The following is a 17,994-nucleotide window of genomic DNA, read 5'->3' on the forward strand; positions in this document are numbered from 1 at the left end:
GGGAATACTGGGTCAAAAGGCAAACAGCTCCTTTCACTCTAAGCTTCTCTGTGGCATGGTGTAAATCATATTTGCAGAAAGCTTAGTTTCAGGCCTGTAGTTGTGCAAGTGCCTTCAGAAGGTTGTAATACATTTCTGAATGCAACTGGCTTGCTTATCTGGAAATTAACCCTGGATTCTCCAGAAAAGGGAAGCTTTTCCTCATTCTTCCACTATAGCAAGTCACAGCCACATCAGGGTACAGGACTGGCAGGTCTGACTTGGAGCTCCATGTGGGGCAAAGCCCTGAGAATGGCCTTTGAATCGGCAGAACTCCTGGATTAATGGCAGGCAGTCTTGCTTCCAGCTGCTTACCGCAGGCTACCTGCTAAGCTCCAATCGCTCCCTGCTGCTCAGGGCCATAGCAAAACCCACTGATTATACCCACTTTGATCTGCCCCTTGTCCAGATGTGGAAATCCCCACTCGGCTGTGCCCTTCCTCCTGGTGAAATGGTTGTACTTGGGCGAGTCTTCCCCTTCCTTCTGTCTGGCTCATGGGATATCTCCCACGGCTGTGCAAGATGATGTTTGTTGTTTTACGTGAAGACCCAGGCTCCTCATTGTTTACTTGTTTGTTTCCCCACTACTGTTTTAATAACAAACCAACTTCTGTCTCCATCTGACTTCCTTCCTTATCTCCTAAGGAACGTTTCCCACCTCTTTCCAAGGACTGTTGTCCAAGGCCTATAGCTGGAGCGTACTAAATGGAATGTCTGGAAGATTTGGCTAAGCAAGGCTTTGTCTTCATTTAATCTGGGTTTGAGAAGACAGAAGCTCACTTATCTAATACTGTTTCTCAGAGCACACACTTTGTTCTGCTCAATACCGAGGCCAAGTCCCTGGAAGGTTACAGGCGGTATGTCACTTCAAGTAGATCCCCAGCAGTCTGTCTCAGGCTTTCATTTGGGAAGTCTAATTATTGGTGGAGATCCCCTTGGGTTTTATGACAAATTGAGGGAGTTCAATCAAGCAATTTTCTCGCAAAGTTTAATTTGAAGGCATGCTGAGGATCTATTTGGGGAGACTGTACTAGAGCTGCTGGGAGACTTTTCATTACATTCTTTTTTTATCAGAAAACAGTGATTCATGTAATGAAACAGGTGTGACACCCTTTCTTGCCTAGGCAGGAAGACATCTCCTTAATTTTTTGATCCCTGAGGAGCTGTGAATGGCAAATGTGGTGCTCTCCTCCTCCTCCAAATAGCTGGGTGTTGTATGGAGCTGCTGGAGAACTTCTCACTGGCTGAGATATGGCCTACCTGAGTGAGAGTACTTCTTGGGTGAGAAGGTGTTCCATCCCTTTCCTCTGGAGCAGGGAGGTCATTCTGTCCCTGTACACTGCACTGGTTAGGCCACACCTCGAGTACTGTGTCCAGTTCTGGGGCCCTCAGTTTAGGAAGGATGTTGACTTGCTGGAACGAGTCCAGAGAAGGGCAACGAAGTTGGTGAGGGGTTTGGAACACAAGCCCTATGAGGAGAGGCTGAGGGAGCTGGGGTTGCTCAGCCTGGAGGAGACTCAGGGGTGACCTTATAACTCTCTACAACTACCTGAAAGGAGGTTGTAGACAGGTGGATGATGGTCTCTTCTCCCAGGCAGCCAGTACCAGAACAAGAGGACGCAGTCTCAGGCTGTGCCAGGGGAGGTTTAGGCTGGAGGTCAGGAAGAAGTTCTATACAGAGAGAGTGATTGCCCATTGGAATGGGCTGCCTGGGGAGGTGGTGGAGTCACCATCACTGGAGGTGTTCAGGAGGAGACTTGATGGGGTGCTTGGTGCCATGGGTTAGTAGTTTAGGTGGGTTGGATTGGTTGAAGGGTTGGATGCGATGATCTTGAAGGTCTCTTCCAACCTGGTCTGGTCTGGTCTGGTCTATTCTATTCTATTCTGTTCTAAGCTGTGGTGGCTTGCCATTTGTTTGGTTGTAGTTGCAGCATTGGGTTTATTTCAGAGATGATGTTTGCAGCACGATTTCCCGAGTAGTTATTCTGGTACAGCCACAGGATTGATATGCAGTTGCCTGGGCAGAGGAACATGTGTTTTCATGGTTTAACCCTGCCAAACACAAACATGAGGCTGCACCTGAGTCTTCCCTGTTTTGAGGCAGGATGCATTATATCCAGTTTGTGTCTGTCAGGTATTTCTCTAACCCATTCCTGCACACTTGAATAGTGGAGACTCCTTATCTTGTATCCTGTCCCAGCCTTCCATTTTGCTCACAGTTGAAAAGCTATTGTAACATCAAATTCCTTACTGCAAATTAAGCCTCATATGTTTCTGCCCTTGCCAAGGAGGATAATTAATGCTTATCCAACCTTTTACCTGTTGAGATGAAGCTTTATGGAGAAGAACAGGCATCACCAAACTTCCATTTTGGAGGGTTTTGAAGCTTGAAATCTTGGGAGGATGAAGTTTATCCCTTGGACCTTTCAGAGTAGGAACTTCTGCCCTTTATTTTGGTCAAAAATCACTACTCATTTCAAAATGGGTTTCATGTATCCTCACAAATAACCCAGACTAATTTTTTTCTGCAGGTACTGAGACAAGACATCGAAGTTTGCCTGCTGTGATATTCTGGGGAAGTTGAGACTTCTTATCTGGGCTTGGAGAAAAGGATGATCTTTGTCCTCTCAAAAGCTGTCCTGGGACAGGAGAGGAGTTTCTGACCTTGGCACAGCCACTAGCTGTGAGAGTTTGGAAAGCCCTACCATTCCCACAAGGCCTGTGAGTCTTGGGAGCCTGGAGCCTTCTTCATGTCCAGTGGGACTCAGTGTTCCTGTTTCAGTAACTGATTGCTGGTAAGTGAGTGGCATAGGGATTAGAGAGAGCACCTCACTGCTTGTTTTCCAGTGGAAGAAATTCTCCAGGCCTGTGAGATACCTGGAGAAGAGCAGAAGATGCTGCCTTGGAAATGTTCATGATACTCAGGAGCTTGAAGAACAGAAATGTGCACCATTCCCAGCCACTGGTGACAGAGGGCTGGTCCCTCAGCACCACCTCCCTTGTGCTGTTAAAGCAGCTCTGCTAAACAGAGGAATGTCCCATTCTTATGGGCAGTGTGTCTTTAAGATGGTGATTGAGATTGTCCTCTGTATACACTGCACAGCCATGTGCATGTGCACCCTTGCCTGTGTTGCATGTGTAGTTTATGTTTAACTGGATAGCTTCCTTCTTTGGAGTAGCAAATGCCTTGCTAGGGGCTGACTTGGTTTTTAATGACAGAATTGGTAAAGAATGTAACCTTTGGTATCTGTGTATAAAAACTGATGCAACTACATTTCTGCAGTGCATATTGGGATCCAGGCATACATGTGAAAAAAAAGATTTAAACAAAAATAAAAGTTGTGACAGTCAAGAGGAGAAACCATTCAGCAGCACGTGGGCAAGGCATTCCCTGCCTGGTTAAAATACTTCAGCAGGACAGCATCCCTTTACACACAGTGAAACCATTGTGAAGAATTAGAGTTCTCTTGGTGGCTTCTGGCTTGAACTCCTTGTCATTTCTAATGCTATGGTGAGCTATCTCCCAGCTTCACAGCCTCTGAGCTCAGCACTTGTCCCTAGCATGTCCACTCTAACCTGTGTGCCCTCTCCAGTACAGTTTTGGAGACAAAGCCAGACTGTAAGGTCTGATGGCATGTCCTCTGCTTCTATTTCTGAAAACCTTGAAATAGGTCTTTGACACCTGTGCCAAATGGAGAAAATTCAGTATCTGCTGTAGCCATCTTGTCTCTGCTCTATCACTTGTTGCAGAGGAATTCCTGCCTTATACTGTTGTAGACTACACTGGGGGCTTGGTTTTCCTCATTGTGTTTCTGAATGATGCTTCAAAAACCATTCAGCGGTTCAGGTGTGGTCCCTTACAACATAGCCTCTTTGCATCTAGGAATCCCAAAAGTATCAGTAATGCTAATGGCATTAGTAGGAACTGAGGCTCTCCATCTCTTCTTTCTCTGTGTAGGACTTCCCTGTGAATGGTGGTGCCTCGAGGATGAAAGTAGTAAAATCAGCCTTTCGGAAAGGGCTCCCAAATGAGTTTGTTAGCAGTTTATTGATCAAAAAGCTGGTGCCATCACTACGTGCTTGTTCAGAGAGCATGTCTGAACTAAAAATAGAGGGTCAAACCCATTCCACATTGTTTGCCAACTGTGCCAACATGGCATAAGCACAGGCTTAGTGTTCTGCAGACTACTAGCTCTCCAGGGGATGCATTTGTTGAAGACCAAAAGTATTCTGGGGAAAAATAAGACTGTTCGCAGGCCATCACTTTGCTGTTAGAGAAGGGTACTGATGGCAGTAGAGGTTTCCATGTTTCAAAATGGATTTAAGTGTATGTGGGACAATGTTGAGTAGAGATTTCTGCTTGTGTTTCCTCTGACAAGGTACCCGAGTGCTTTGCGGGATGTGCATCAGGGTCAGGCTTGGGTTTTCTTCTTTTCTTGAGGGAAAACTCCCTGTTCTACACCATCAGCTTTAATTTTACGCTCTTTTCCAAATCAGAGAAGAAAATTCTCAAGGGCAGCAAAACCTTGGAGTAGATAAGGAGTGGTTTTTCAGAAGCTGAAACAAATTGTAACTGTTTAGGAAGCGATAGTCCTGCTTATGTAAAATGGTGCCATGTCAGCTTATTTTTACACATGGTGTTTTCTGTTCAGCTGGACAGATGTCTGTTATGGTTTACTTTTACTGTTAACCAGATGCAAGATTGCTTATTTTCTTATGAGATTGTTTTGAAGAGTGTCCCTTTTTAAAACCTTGTTAATGGGAAGGAAATCTACCAACCTGATATAATAGGTATGTTAACCATTAGATAAGAGGAGGAAGGAGGAAGAATATTTTCTGTTATTTCAAAACACAATGCAGTCAAGGCACAAAAATTTGGACAGGGCACAAAAGTAATAAACATAAAATGCACTGTAAATAAAAGACAAGGACCTGTAACAGTGGGTGGAATTTGGCCCCTATTGAAGTTGGTGGGAGCTTTGCCATCAACTTCAGTGGGACAGGATTTCACCCGAGGATGTGGCCCCTGCCCCCAGGGTCCACCCTGCTAGGTTATCTAGGTACGTCATCGCTTCCCGACCCACCCCTCTCAAAGTTCTTGGCTCCTGCTGAAACATGAAGGTGCCCAGAGCCTTGGGGTGAAGCCATTTCCTACCCAGGGTTTGAGCAGCTGGCGCTTGCAGCTTGGTGCTTCTCCTTGGAGAAAGGAGAGCTAAAGCAGGGATGAGAGATCGATATGTGCAGAACAAAGCTAGTCGATGTTCATTCAGATCGAGTTTCCTCGACTTGAAGGTGGTTATTTGTCATGCAGTAAGATTTCTGAAGCAATGTGTATTGTTTTATGTGATTAGGACTGCATTATGCCACAGGAATACTGACTGTACATTCAAAAAGGGTCATCGTTTCAAGTGTGGCTGGGAGTGGGAGCCAGAGGAACCAGCCCAGAACACATTTCCTCACTTCAAAGGCAAGAATGGCTGTTTCAGAAAACAAGATCACAGGTGAATCCAACTTCTGAGGAGGAAAAAGTCACAATCTCAGTCTAAATCACCCTTTGATACAATCACAAAGATAACACGTTTGGGGTAGAAGTGTAACGGTCTCCGTACTGCATCCTGCTAAACCAAGATTGTTCTCCTGAAAAAATAATCCTCCTTGTCTTTATTGAAGGTCCTTGTGCCAAGCTATAGTGAATATAGAATCATGGAATCATTTCTCCTTTAAGATCATTGAGTCCAACCATTGTCTACCTACCTAGTCTGGTGTTAAGCCGTGTCCCTTAGCACCACATACATGTCTTTAAACGCCTTCAGGGATGGGGATTCAACCACCTGTTGGGGGAGCCTATTCCAGTGCTTAATAACACTTTGAGTGAAGAAGTTTCTCCTAATAACCAATCTAAACCTCCTCTGGTGCGACTTGAGGCCATTTCCTCTCATCTTGTCACTTGTTACTAGGAAGAAGAGACTGACTCACCTCAGTACAACCTCCTTTCAGAGGTGTAAAGAGTGAGAAGTTCTCTCCTCAGCTTCCTTTTCTCCAGGCTCAACAACCCCAGTTCCCTCAGCCACTCCTCATAAGGCTTGTTCACCAGACCCTTATCAGCCTCATTGCCCTTCTCTGGACATGTTCCAGGAAGTATATAATTGAAAGTGAAAGGTTGATTTGATACTTGCTCTTTAAAAGGCAACAAAGACATGTAAGAAGATGGTGATCGGCCTTCTGTGTGATGAAGGGCAGCACTTTGTACAGGGGAAGCATAACACAGCTGCAGCATGAGTACCATGCCCTGCACACAGCTCCCTGTCCAACATCTGGGGTCTCAGGAGGTATTTTAATCACAAAAGAGATGTTCAGACTTTCTGGTGCTTTTGGGGCAGGACAAAGCCGATATCTTGATTTTGAGATCAGCCAGATGAGTGATATCTGTTGGTATTAAGCCAATTGCAGGATGTTAGCCTTAATTTCCAGGTCTATCATAGTTAATCAGCCTCTCTTCTGAACACATCAGTTCTGCTTTATTCTTGATAGCTGTAGTACAGCTGAGAACATATGCAAGTAGGCCTGAGGGAGCTTCAGGAGGAAATAATTTTGAAATATGTTTCTCCTGGGATATTCTTGAATGATATATAAACTTGAAAGAATCCAGTAGATTATTATCTTCTTTTCAATTAATAAATCCTAGGGCCCCCCCCCCACACACACACCCAAAAACTTTGCCAAGTCTATGCCCTGATACTCTTGCCCCGCAAAGAGGGCCTCTTTCTGTCCTGGGGACCTTGCCTCTCCCCATCCCTGTTCTTGTTGAAGAAGTGCTTTGTTGTGATGTGTGTGGCAAGGAAGGGGATTTGATATCAGATCTGCCTTCATTTTCAGTGCAGAAATAAAACTATCATTGGTTTGGGACTATTGGGTCATGCTTGTTTTGCAGGATACCAGATTTAGATGAATGTAAGCTAAATGGCTAGGTAGGAAATTAATTATTGTTAGAACATTACTGAATTATTACTGTACGTTTTTGAAGCAGAGACCACGAGCAAAATTCTGAAAGGGACTTAGCATCCACAGCTCCTTGGGTATGGAAGAAGAGTGGCTTTCACCTGTGAGGATACTTGGTTCACAGCCACCTGAAGGCACTTCCTAGACAAACAAAGACAATGTCAGGTTCACCATAGAGCGTGTCCTTAGAGCTTTGTGGAGTGCAGAGGGACAGTAGGTCACTTGCACACTGTGGGGAAGTCTATAATTAGTGCCAGTTAGCTCTTTGGGTTAGCCCCATTCCTGTTGTGTAGGCATCATAGAATCTCACGTGTGGATGAGTATCAGTGCACATTACAAGCCTTTTACTTCTGCACGTTACGTGGTGCAACCCCAGAAGACACTCTCCTTACCCACCTTGGTTTTCCATGTAAGAAATTTTCAACACCTTGTAAGGTGAAACCCAGTATGCTCAGCAAAATTGATGTCAACGCAAAGGTGGAAACCCCAAGGAACACAAAATAATGCTTAAGTTGCAGGGATTTGGAGAGGTCTGGACCTGTAGCCTCATCCAGGGTGAAATGTCTCAGGAAGGTATCCTCTAAGCTTCTCCGGTCTTCCCTTACGGTTGGTCCAGTGCAGCCTCAGAGTAACATCTAGGCCTGCCCAGGGGCTCTGTCCAAAGGGCAGGCAAGCCCTGTCCAGCTGCACCACAGCTTTTCTCTGAGCTGGGCCATCTCTACTTTCTTTCCATTTTCCATATTTTGTTAATATCCTCCGGTGGGATGTTTCTTGCATTTTTCTGTGCTGCTTCTAACTCCTCTATTCAGGCCATTTACTTTGCTGTAAATATTGACTTAGCAAGAAGTAAACTGTTTTTCACCAGTCCTTTGGCATTTCCTGATATTTTTATACCACAGAACAAACCTCTGTTTGTCCTGAAATCCAGAGTTTGGTTCTGAGTCAATCTGGTCTTGACTTCACACCAGCTTTTGGAAGAGAAATTCTGTGGGTATCTTGCTCATAGCTGGCTGCAGTTTATGGCAGGAATTTGTGTTTAGTGTTGGAGACCTTTTTTTCTCTCCTCTATGGCATCTTCTTCTTTGATGCACAGCACTGAAATCTTCCCCATTTCATGAGCTCCAGACCAAATGTAAAATAGAATTGTAGACTCATAGAATCAGCCAGGTTGGAAGAGACCTCCAAGATCATCCAGTCCAACCCATCACCCAGCCCTATCCAATCAACTAGACCATGGCACTCAGTGCCTCATCCAGTCTTTTCTTGAAGATCTCCAGGGATGGTAACTCCACCACCTCCCTGGGCAGCCAATCACTCTCTTTGTGAAGAACTTCTTCCTAATATCCAGCCTGAACCTTCCCTGGCACAACTTGAGACTCTATCCCTTTGTTCTGTTGCTACTTGCCTGGGAGAACAGACCCACCCCCCCTACCTGGCTACAACCTCAGGTAGATGTAGAGAGCAGTAAGGTCTCCCCTGAGCCTCCTCTTCTCCAGGCTAAACAACCCCAGCTCCCTCAGCCTCTCCTCACAGGACTTGTGTTCCAGGCCGCTCACCAGTTTCTTCACACTTCTCTGGACGTGTTTGAGTACCTCAACATTTCTCTTGAATTGAGGGGCCCAGAGCTGGACACAGTATTCAAGGTGTAGCCTGACCAGTACTGAGTACAAGGGAAGAATAACCTCTCTTGTCCTGCTCCCTAATAGTATCACTGCTGGGCAGGATGGATGAGTAATCACCACCACTGTGGTCTTCGTATGATGCAGCTACAATGGGATTTCTGCATCACTCTGGTGGGAGTTAAGCAAAGCCTAGGACTTGTGTTTTCCTAGAAAGCAACAACATCATGCAGGATGCCTCAGTGCAGCGCTCTTCTTGTCACCTTACCCCAGTTCCAAGTTCAGAGCTGCCCTGTCACTGCTTTGGGTAGGTGGGCAGATATACTGTGAAAACAATCCTGGCTGATATAGATATGGTTAAGGTTCAAGTGGGAAGGAGACTGCTTGAGGGAACTGGCACATGAATGCACTTAGGTAAAGAGGTCTGCCTTCCTTCTGAAGGAGGAAGACAGCTTTTCCTCTCTGTGTATGTTGGGAATTCCCGTGCTTTAGCAAATGAGATTTTTTGTAAGATTGGCCTGAAATTTGCCTTTCTCCATTAGTCTAAACCCACATCTCTCGGGAGCGTGTTTGAGAGCTGTGGGTGGAGATAATTCCTGCCTCAGTTGGATTCCTGTCTTCAGCCTTGATCCTTCCATTGTAATTACTTTCTCATAGCAGGGGAGTTAGTGGAAGGCCAGGAGAAAGGGGCTTTAAGCCAGGGCTTATGGCTGGTGTCTTAGAAAAGCAAAGAGGATTTTTGATTTTGTAGCTAATGCTGTGGTGACTGTCATGGGTTGAGCTGGAAGCAGCTCTGCACAGGAAGTATTTTACCCCAAAGGAGTAAATAAGAACACTCACATAGAATTGGAGGTTAAAAAGAAATACTGTTTACAAAAGTAAATCAAATACAAAGGGTACAAAGGCAAATATATATATATATATATATATATATATATATATATCTATCTATGTAGAATCACATCCTGGGCTTCATCAAGAGAAGCATACCCAGCAGGTCGAGGGAGGTGATCCTCCCCCTCTACTCTGCTCTAGTGGAGTACTGTGTCCAGTTCTGGAGCCCCTATTACAGGAAGGATGTGGAGGTGCTGGTGTGTGTCCAGAGAAGGGCCACAAGGATGATCAGAGGGCTGGAGCACCTCTGCTATGAGGACAGACTGAGGCAGTTGGGACTGTTCAATCTGGAGAAGAGAAGGCTCCGAGGAGACCTTATTGTGGCCTTTCTGTATCAGAAGGGCACCTACAAGAAAGCTGGGGAGGGACTTTTTGAGGTGTCAGGGAGTGATAGGACATGGGGGAATAAAACAAACTAGAATTGGTAGATTCAGGTTGGATGTTTGGAAGAAGTTCTTCTCCATGAGAGTGGTGAGACACTGGAACAGGTTGCCCAGGGAGTTGGTTGAAGCCCCATCCCTGGAGGTTTTTAAAGCCAGGCTGGGTGTGGCTTTGGGCAACCTGATCTAGTGTGAGGTGTCCCTGCCCATGGCAGGGGGGGTGGAACTAGATGATCCTTGAGGTCCCTTCCAACCCTAACAATTCTATGGTTCTATGTAGATACTCAGAACCAGCCCTGGATTAGCCACCCCTGGCTAAGCCCCAACCCAGGCCTCAGTGATGCATCAAAAATATCCTCCCAGCCATCTAAACCTCCCTCCGACACTAGGCCTCAGTAGGCCTCACTGCCCTGCCCCCCCCCCCGCCAAGACAGGCCCCCCAAGCTTGCCAGCAATGCTGCACTCCCACACAAACCAAAGAGATAGCAGCTGCCATTTGCCCCGAGCAGAGAGGTGAGAGAAGGAGGAAGAACCGGAGATGCAGGATTATGGGGTGGAATAACAAATTATTATATCCTATGTGCACCTTCTGGGACGGGCTGTACACCCCCTTAGGCTCTCTGGTTCTCTGGAGGAATTTATCTCTATGGTAGGACAGTTAGTCCTTAACCTACAACAGTGACAAAATTGAAGCCTTGGATTTAATAGTTGACTTAGTTAAATTTCTTGTCATTTATTTTCCCACCTTTTACACTGGGTTTAGTTAAAGCTGATGAAATACTGATTTCACTTGACCATACTGTAAACTGCATTCAGTAATATCCTTGCTACACATTGTTCTCAGCCCACAAGTGCTGTTAGTGTGCAATATATCCTGCTCTTCCCTTACTGGTGTACTATTCATTGGGAAGTCAATGCCTCAGTCCAGCATTGCATCTAAATAAAATAACCTTTCTTCTTTTCCATAATTAATGATAAAACTGCTGCTGAAGCCAGGCTTAATGGTGCAGTGTGGGTATCAGTCTGGGGCTTCTTGGAGCTACAGGGTGTAGTCTGAAATGGAGGGTGATGTTCATCCTTGTAGGTTGTGTCTACATAAGTGAGCAAGTAAAGCAGCCCATAGATTTGCAGAGCAAAGTAGTTGCTGCTGAGAGCCTAATGTCTGCACGTTGCATCTTGGAGGGGAGATTATCCTTGAGTAGCTGCTCCTGCAAGCTGATCTCCCATCAGGTGTTGGGATGTGTTACATACGCCCCTGCAGCATCCTCAGCTTTATGTTCATCCCAGTTGTATGAGGTTCGTGCACTCCACGAGCTCTCTGCAGCATGAATCAAAGTGAGATAAGTGGAGTAACTGAGACATCCTTAGTGTACTCTTATGCTCAGGACAGAAATGCTCATGGGCATTTAATAGTTAAATACAGGTCTTACAGTAGTGATTTTGGTGCCTGGAGCACCTGTAAAAGTGTGGTAGGTTGTTGTCGGTGCCAGCTCTGTTACTCTGGCTTAGGTTGCCTGTTGTCTTTGGTTGGAATGTGGCTCTGTACGGGTGTTCAAAGCTTCTTGGTATTTCTCACAAGCAGGATCTTCTTTACTGAAGGCCCATTCAAGATCAATGTGCTTTGTTACAGCTTCTTGAGGACTGCTTTATGTGTTTGTCCATGTGTCTGAATTAGGAGTAATCCAGCAGGCCCTACAGAAACATCCCAGCTGTGGAAGCATCATATTATCTAGCTGCCAAATTCTGAATGAGGATGATGATGCTGAGATGAGGGTTTGATGATAGTGTGGGCTGAGGAAAATGGTTACAGTTAGTGAGAGTGACACTTAGAACAGGTGAGTCAGGAACAGGTAGTCAGAAAGACGCAAGGCATGAAAGCAGTACTGAACTAGCAAAGTGAGACCTCTGTTGAAATAGGAGGTGGTGCTTGTTGACTGGAGAAGAGTGAAGAAATAAACTGTGTTTACATCTGAGAGATTGGCGCATTCACCTGACAGTTTTATTTGATAGGAAGCCGAGGAAAGGTGGGAGGCTGATGGCTTTTTTACCTTTTAAGGTTAAAGGGAAGAGTGATCGCTTTCCTTTATCTACCACGTCAAAAGTAAAGCATTTGATGTGCCACAGAGGAAGCTGATTAAAAAGATGAAGATTAGTAGGAAACTGAAATGGTACAAAAGGGACTTTTTAATGAGAAGTCAGGGACTAGGAAAGGAAATGAGGCACTGGTAGAGATACCACTGAAGTTGTTAGTGGTTGCTCTTGGAATGTCCTAGCTGCTCCTGTTATCAAAGGACATAAATCTTCAAGGGACAGACTCCCTAATGGTACTGTTTCCATGAGTGTCCTTGCAAATTCAGAATGGCTTGAACCTTTGCCTCAGCAAAACCAAGTGAAATAAAGTTCAGTTCTGCGTGTCCTTTTTCCTAAGTGATATCTGTTTCAGCCTGAGCAGCTGTAGGCACCAGCAGCCTCTGCTACTGCCTGTTGCTGGAGGTGGAGCTTAGAGAGGGGAAATGTCCCAGCCTGCCTGCAAATGACGTCACTGACTGCAGCATGTGGTGTTTCACACTCTAGGGACAGTAGCATGTGTAGTGCCTTATTCTGGAATGTAACGTTCACTCCCTGTTCACCCTGAGACTGAAATATATATGTGCAAATATATCTCTCTTTTTCTTTTTTCTTTAACTCCCAGCCCAGCAAAACTCTGAAATGTGAAAGATAGGCTTTGTGTTTTTGGTTTGCCTACTTGTTTCTGGACTGGGTGGTTGTGGAATGGAGTGGGCACTGAATCACAGTGCAGTGTCTGTACAGGGATCATGCAGAGTTTGCAGTGTGGCTGGAGTGGGAAGCAGAAAATGCTTTGGTTGTATCTGTTTTAATTCCCTGTTCTAAGCCTAAGCAAGGTGCTGAAGGAGACATTTTGCCATGTGGAAAGATGAAATGTGGGAAGATTAATTTGTTGAATTCCAAGGCTAAGTAAGGTGCTGAAGGAGACATTTTGCCACGTGGAAAGATGAAATGTGGGAAGATTAATTTGTTGAATTCCAAGGCTAAGTAAGATGCTGAAGGAGACATTTTGCTATGTGGAAAGATTACTTTGTTGAAATCTGACAGGGCTGTAGCAGTGTACCTGTGCAGTGATGCTGTTTTGGGGGGTATCCTGGTCCAAGAACTGATGGCAGCATCTTTCTTGCAGGCCCAGATACAAAGATGGAGTGTCAGAAAATTATCAATTTTGGAAACCAGCTTCTTCGCCGGAAGAATGTGGACTGCACTCGAGACGACAGTCGGCTCTCGCGATGCCTCAACACATTTGACTTAGTGGCTCTGGGTGTGGGCAGCACTTTGGGAGCAGGAGTCTATGTACTGGCTGGAGCTGTGGCACGGGAAAATGCAGGACCTGCCATCGTAATCTCCTTCTTGATTGCCGCTTTGGCTTCGGTGCTGGCCGGCCTCTGCTACGGAGAGTTCGGTGCCCGAGTTCCTAAGACAGGATCAGCTTATCTCTACAGCTATGTGACTGTGGGCGAGCTGTGGGCCTTCATCACAGGGTGGAATTTAATCCTCTCCTATGTCATTGGTAAGTTTGGTGGGTGCACTGTGAGACCCTACCTTTAGTCTAGGCTGGCAGCCTAGTTTGCAGGATCAGTCTTGGGTGGGCACCTGCATTACTGTTTCAACATAGGTGCTGCACTCTTGCACTCACCAAGGATTTCAGGGTGCATTGTTGGTGGCTCCTGTCAGCCAGCAAGGTAAGTTCTGTGATGTGGGTTGAGGGTTTGTCCTGCTGATAGATTATTGCTGCTGTGACTTCTTCAAAATCTCCACCTCATCCCTTTGGCATCCCCTGGCTGCTGTATACTTGCCAGGGAGCAAAATCACGTCCCCTCTGATGAGAAAGAAGCTGCATACAGAAGGATGCTTTTATACAGCACCATCCAGCTGATGAAGGATTAACTCCCAGTCCCATTGAGACCTGTTTAAAGTACCTAGAGATCAGAATTTTGTCTCATGAATAGATGCAGGATTAAGTTTAGGATGATCTGCAGGTTCAGTTTCTGAAACTTGCAAATCAAATCCCTCCTAAGCACTTGACTCCCTCTATGAGTGTGGCCTTGGGTCAGGCTCAGAGCATGCAGTGTACAGCTCAGCTGATACATTAAAACTAACCACATGTTGCCAATTAAGAACTTGAGTCTTTTCAAGCACATTCTGGGCACCCTGCTTGTCACTGTGCCTGTAATTAAGGCTGATAGTTGAGAGTTACTAGTTAAAATGACAAATGATGTTATGCTAAATTATTGAAGGGAGTTTTTAATAAAAAATGTATTTTACAGGATGTGCATTACCTTGGAGATTAGTTCCCATGGTGCTGGGGAAGGGAAAATCATATCATCAATATAGAATAGAATAGACCAGGTTGGAAGAGACCTTCAAGATCATCGCGTCCAACCTATCATCCAACACCACCTAATCAACTAAATCATGCAACCAAGCACCCTATCAAGTCTCCTCCTGAACACCTCCAATGATGGTGACTCCACCACCTCCCCAGCAGCCCATTCCAATGGCCAATCACTCTCTCTGTGTAGAATTTCTTCCTAACCTCCAGCCTAAACCTCCCCTGGTGCAGCTTCAGACTGTGCCCTCTTGTTCTGGTGCTGGTTGCCTGGGAGAAGAGATCAGACCCCACGTGTCTACACCCTCCCTTCAGGTAGTTGTAGACAGCAATAAGGTCTCCCCTGAGCCTCTTCTTCTCTAGGCTAAGCAACCCCAGCTCCTTCAGCCTCTTCTCATAGGGCTTGTGTTCCATACCCCTCACAAACTTTGTTGCCCTTCTCTGGGCATGTTTCAGCAAGTCAACGTCCTTCCTAAACTGACGTATATATATATAGAGAGAGAGAGTATGTGTGTGTGTATATACATATATATATATAGTGATGTAGCAGCTGCTTGTCTGAAGTTCTGTTGGCTCTGCTCTCTGTGATCCCTGAAACCTTCTTCCTCCTAGTCCTCCCCTCCTCCCCCTTTTTTCAGTAATAAATGAGAGGTTGAAAAGCCAGAGCCAATTAAAGTCATCTCCTTAGGAAATCTGAGACCTGTGTTCTTTTGTGAATCAGGTACACTGCAAGGAGGGGATAGAAATAGTTTGGGGTGTTTTTTTTTAAAGTAAGCATATAATTTCCTCCGGACTTCTATAATGGACTCTGCTTGGGCTACATGTATTAAAATTGAGCAGGCTTCTTGGTGATTTATTTTCTCTTCCAGAAAGGTAATGACACATTGTCTTCTCCATGGTCTTCATAGTTAGTTATGCATCCTTTCCCACTATGACACTGGACCACCAAAGTGGCTGACATAGCTGGGGATGCTGGCAAATAGCTTGAGGGAAGATCAGTGAGGGTTGTTGGAGATGGGTGGTAATAGACACACAACCGATCAGTTGTCTTTGTGATCTAGCCAGAAGGAAGAAGGTGTCCAGGACCAGGATCTGGTGTGAACTTTAGTCTGGGAGGGTGCAGGTTTGGGGAGCAGTGCTGCACTGTGGGAAGCATTTCAGGCAGTGGAAGATGATAAGAGCTGCTAATACAATGAGTTATGGCATCCTTGGTGTGTAGCTGTTGCTGGAGTTTCCTGTAGCATGCAGTGACCTCAAAGCTGTGCCTGTTACTGCAGTGAACCCTGCACCTGAGCTCAGCAGCTATCCTTGGAGCTGTGTGCTGCAGGCAGGAGCCAACTTGATCTGGTGAGGTTGTGCTGACCCAGAACTAGTAAATCTTCCTGGGTACAGTCTGAATGTCTTTGCACTGTGTGCTCTAGCAACAGTAAAGATATTAACTAGGTATCTGCAATTTTGGAAGTATGTCAGACTCCTTGCACCCACAAGGCTGTTGGTTGCAGAAAGTTTGGATGAAATGGCTGATAATTACATGGAGTTGGTATCCAAGCATTTGGCATCTAACATAACACATGCAGGAGCTGGTTGTTCCTGTGCTAGAACATGAAATATTAGAACCAGGGCAAAACCAATAGCACTAAAGAAATAATCTCTTCCCTCAAATTGTAACAAAGTTAAGCTGAAAAATCAGAGCACAGTATGCAATACCTTGCTGGATGTTTTCAAGATTAAATTGATGGCTCTGATGTCCCACTGCTTTGAAAGCATTCTCTGTGTCCACACTGCTGCTGCAGAGCATTTAGCTGCAGGTGAACATGGACATTGTTTGACAGGATTGCAGGTGCTGGAGCTGGGACCTGAACGTCCATCCACAGGTGAGTGTGTCAGGACAAGCTGTTTTAGGTAGAAGGGGCCCATGACAGCATCCTCTGAGGAACTGCTCTGCAAACCAAACCCAAACCAACCTCCTTTTTTAACTAGGTAATTATGTACAGCAGTAATTATATCATGCAATTAGATGCTGTTATATTTAGTGTTCTGTATAAGACATCAGGAGTATAATGACAGCCACTCTAGCACAGGAGAGGGAGAAGTTGGCTTGTAGCCAGACCTACTTATTTTACACAGTGCTGTTGCTGACTGGTGGTAGCCCTTCAATGTTGCTATTTCAGTTCTCTGAAACTACTCTTCTGGCCCAGACAATGCCCTAGACATGGTCATCCTGAGACCCCAGGTTCAATCCTCGCCCTGGCAAACTGTGCAATGTTTGGTGCTCTTGGTAACCACAGTGAAACAGAGGCACCAGAGGGGGAAGTCTAAGCCCTTGTTGCAGGCAGAAGTCATGCTGCTTGCACCAGTATCCTGACCGTTTGTGGTTGATAGGCTGACTTATGCTCTGATAACCTGTGAATCATAGAATCAGTCAGGGTTGGAAGGGACCACAAGGAGCATCTAGTTCCAAATCCCCTGCCATGGGCAGGGACACCCCACACTAGATCAGGCTGGACAGAGCCTCGTCCAGCCTGGTCTTAAACACCTCCAGGGATGGGGCCCCAACCACCTCCCTGGACAACCCATTCCAGGGTTTCACCACTCTCATGGTGAAGAACTTCCTCCTCACATCCAGCCTGAATCTCCCCACCTCCAGCTTCATTCCATTCCCCCTAGTCCTATCACTACCTGAGATCCTGAGAAGTCCTTCCCCAGCCTTCCTGTAGGCCCCCTTCAGATACTGGAAGGCCACAATTAGGTCACCTGGGAGCCTTCTCTTCTGCAGACTGAACAGCCCCAACTCCTTCAGTCTGTCCTCATAGGAGAGGTGCTCCAGCCCTCTGATCATCCTCGTGGCCCTTCTCTGGACACGTTCCAGCACCTACATATCCCTCTTATAATAGGGGCCCCAGAACTGGACACAGTACTCCAGGTGGGGTCTCAGCAGAGCTGAGTAGAGGGGGAGAATCGCCTCCCTTGACCTGCTGGACACACTTCTCTTGATGCAGCCCAGGATCTGACTGGCTTTCTGGGCTGCAAGTGCACATTGAGAGCTCATGTTGAGCTTCTCATCCACCAGCACCCCTAAGTCACTCCCCTCAGGGCTACTTTCCAGCCAGTCACTGCCCAGCCTGGATTTGTGCCTGGGATTGCCTCGACCCAGATGCAGGACCCTGCACTTGGTCTTATTGAACCTCATGAGGTTGGCTTGTGCCCTCCTCTCCAGCCTGTCAAGGTCCCTCTGGATGGCCTCCCTTCCCTCCAGCGTGTCTGCTGCACCACACAGCTTGGTGTCATCAGCAAACTTGCTGAGGGTGCACTCAATGCCACTGTCCATGTCCCCCACAAAGATGTTGAATAAGACAGGTCCCAGGACTGATCCCTGAGGGACTCCACTTGTCACTGGCCTCCACTGGGACATGGAGCCATTGACAGCCACTCTTTGGGTGCGGCCATCAAGCCAGTTCCTTATCCATCTAGTGGTCCACCCATCAAACCCATGTGTCACCAGTTTGGAGACCAGGATGTGGTGCAGGACAGTGTTGAAGGCTTTGCTCAGGTCCAGGTAAGTGACATCAGTGGCTCTCCCCTCATCTATTCATGTTGTCACCTGAATGATTTCTGAGTCTCTATCCGACTGGGATGCTTTATCCTCAGAGGTCAGAGCAGACCT

General features: G+C 46.2%; 1 protein-coding gene across 1 annotated transcript in view; it reads left to right on the forward strand.

Annotated features, from left to right (window-relative positions):
- Positions 1 to 17,994, forward strand: part of SLC7A1 (solute carrier family 7 member 1) — a 47,458-nt gene that overhangs the window by 11,728 nt on the left and 17,736 nt on the right. Inside the window, exons 2-3 of the mRNA XM_068143296.1 lie at positions 2,571 to 2,834; positions 13,128 to 13,511. Coding sequence (XP_067999397.1) covers positions 13,142 to 13,511 — 370 coding nt within the window. The 5' untranslated portion in view covers positions 2,571 to 2,834; positions 13,128 to 13,141. The remainder of the gene's footprint in view (positions 1 to 2,570; positions 2,835 to 13,127; positions 13,512 to 17,994) is intronic.

The sequence above is a fragment of the Melanerpes formicivorus genome, unplaced genomic scaffold, assembly GCF_026170545.1.
Source record: "Melanerpes formicivorus ecotype bairdi unplaced genomic scaffold, bMelFor1.0.p_v2 SCAF_1, whole genome shotgun sequence".
Classification (NCBI taxonomy): domain Eukaryota; kingdom Metazoa; phylum Chordata; class Aves; order Piciformes; family Picidae; genus Melanerpes; species Melanerpes formicivorus.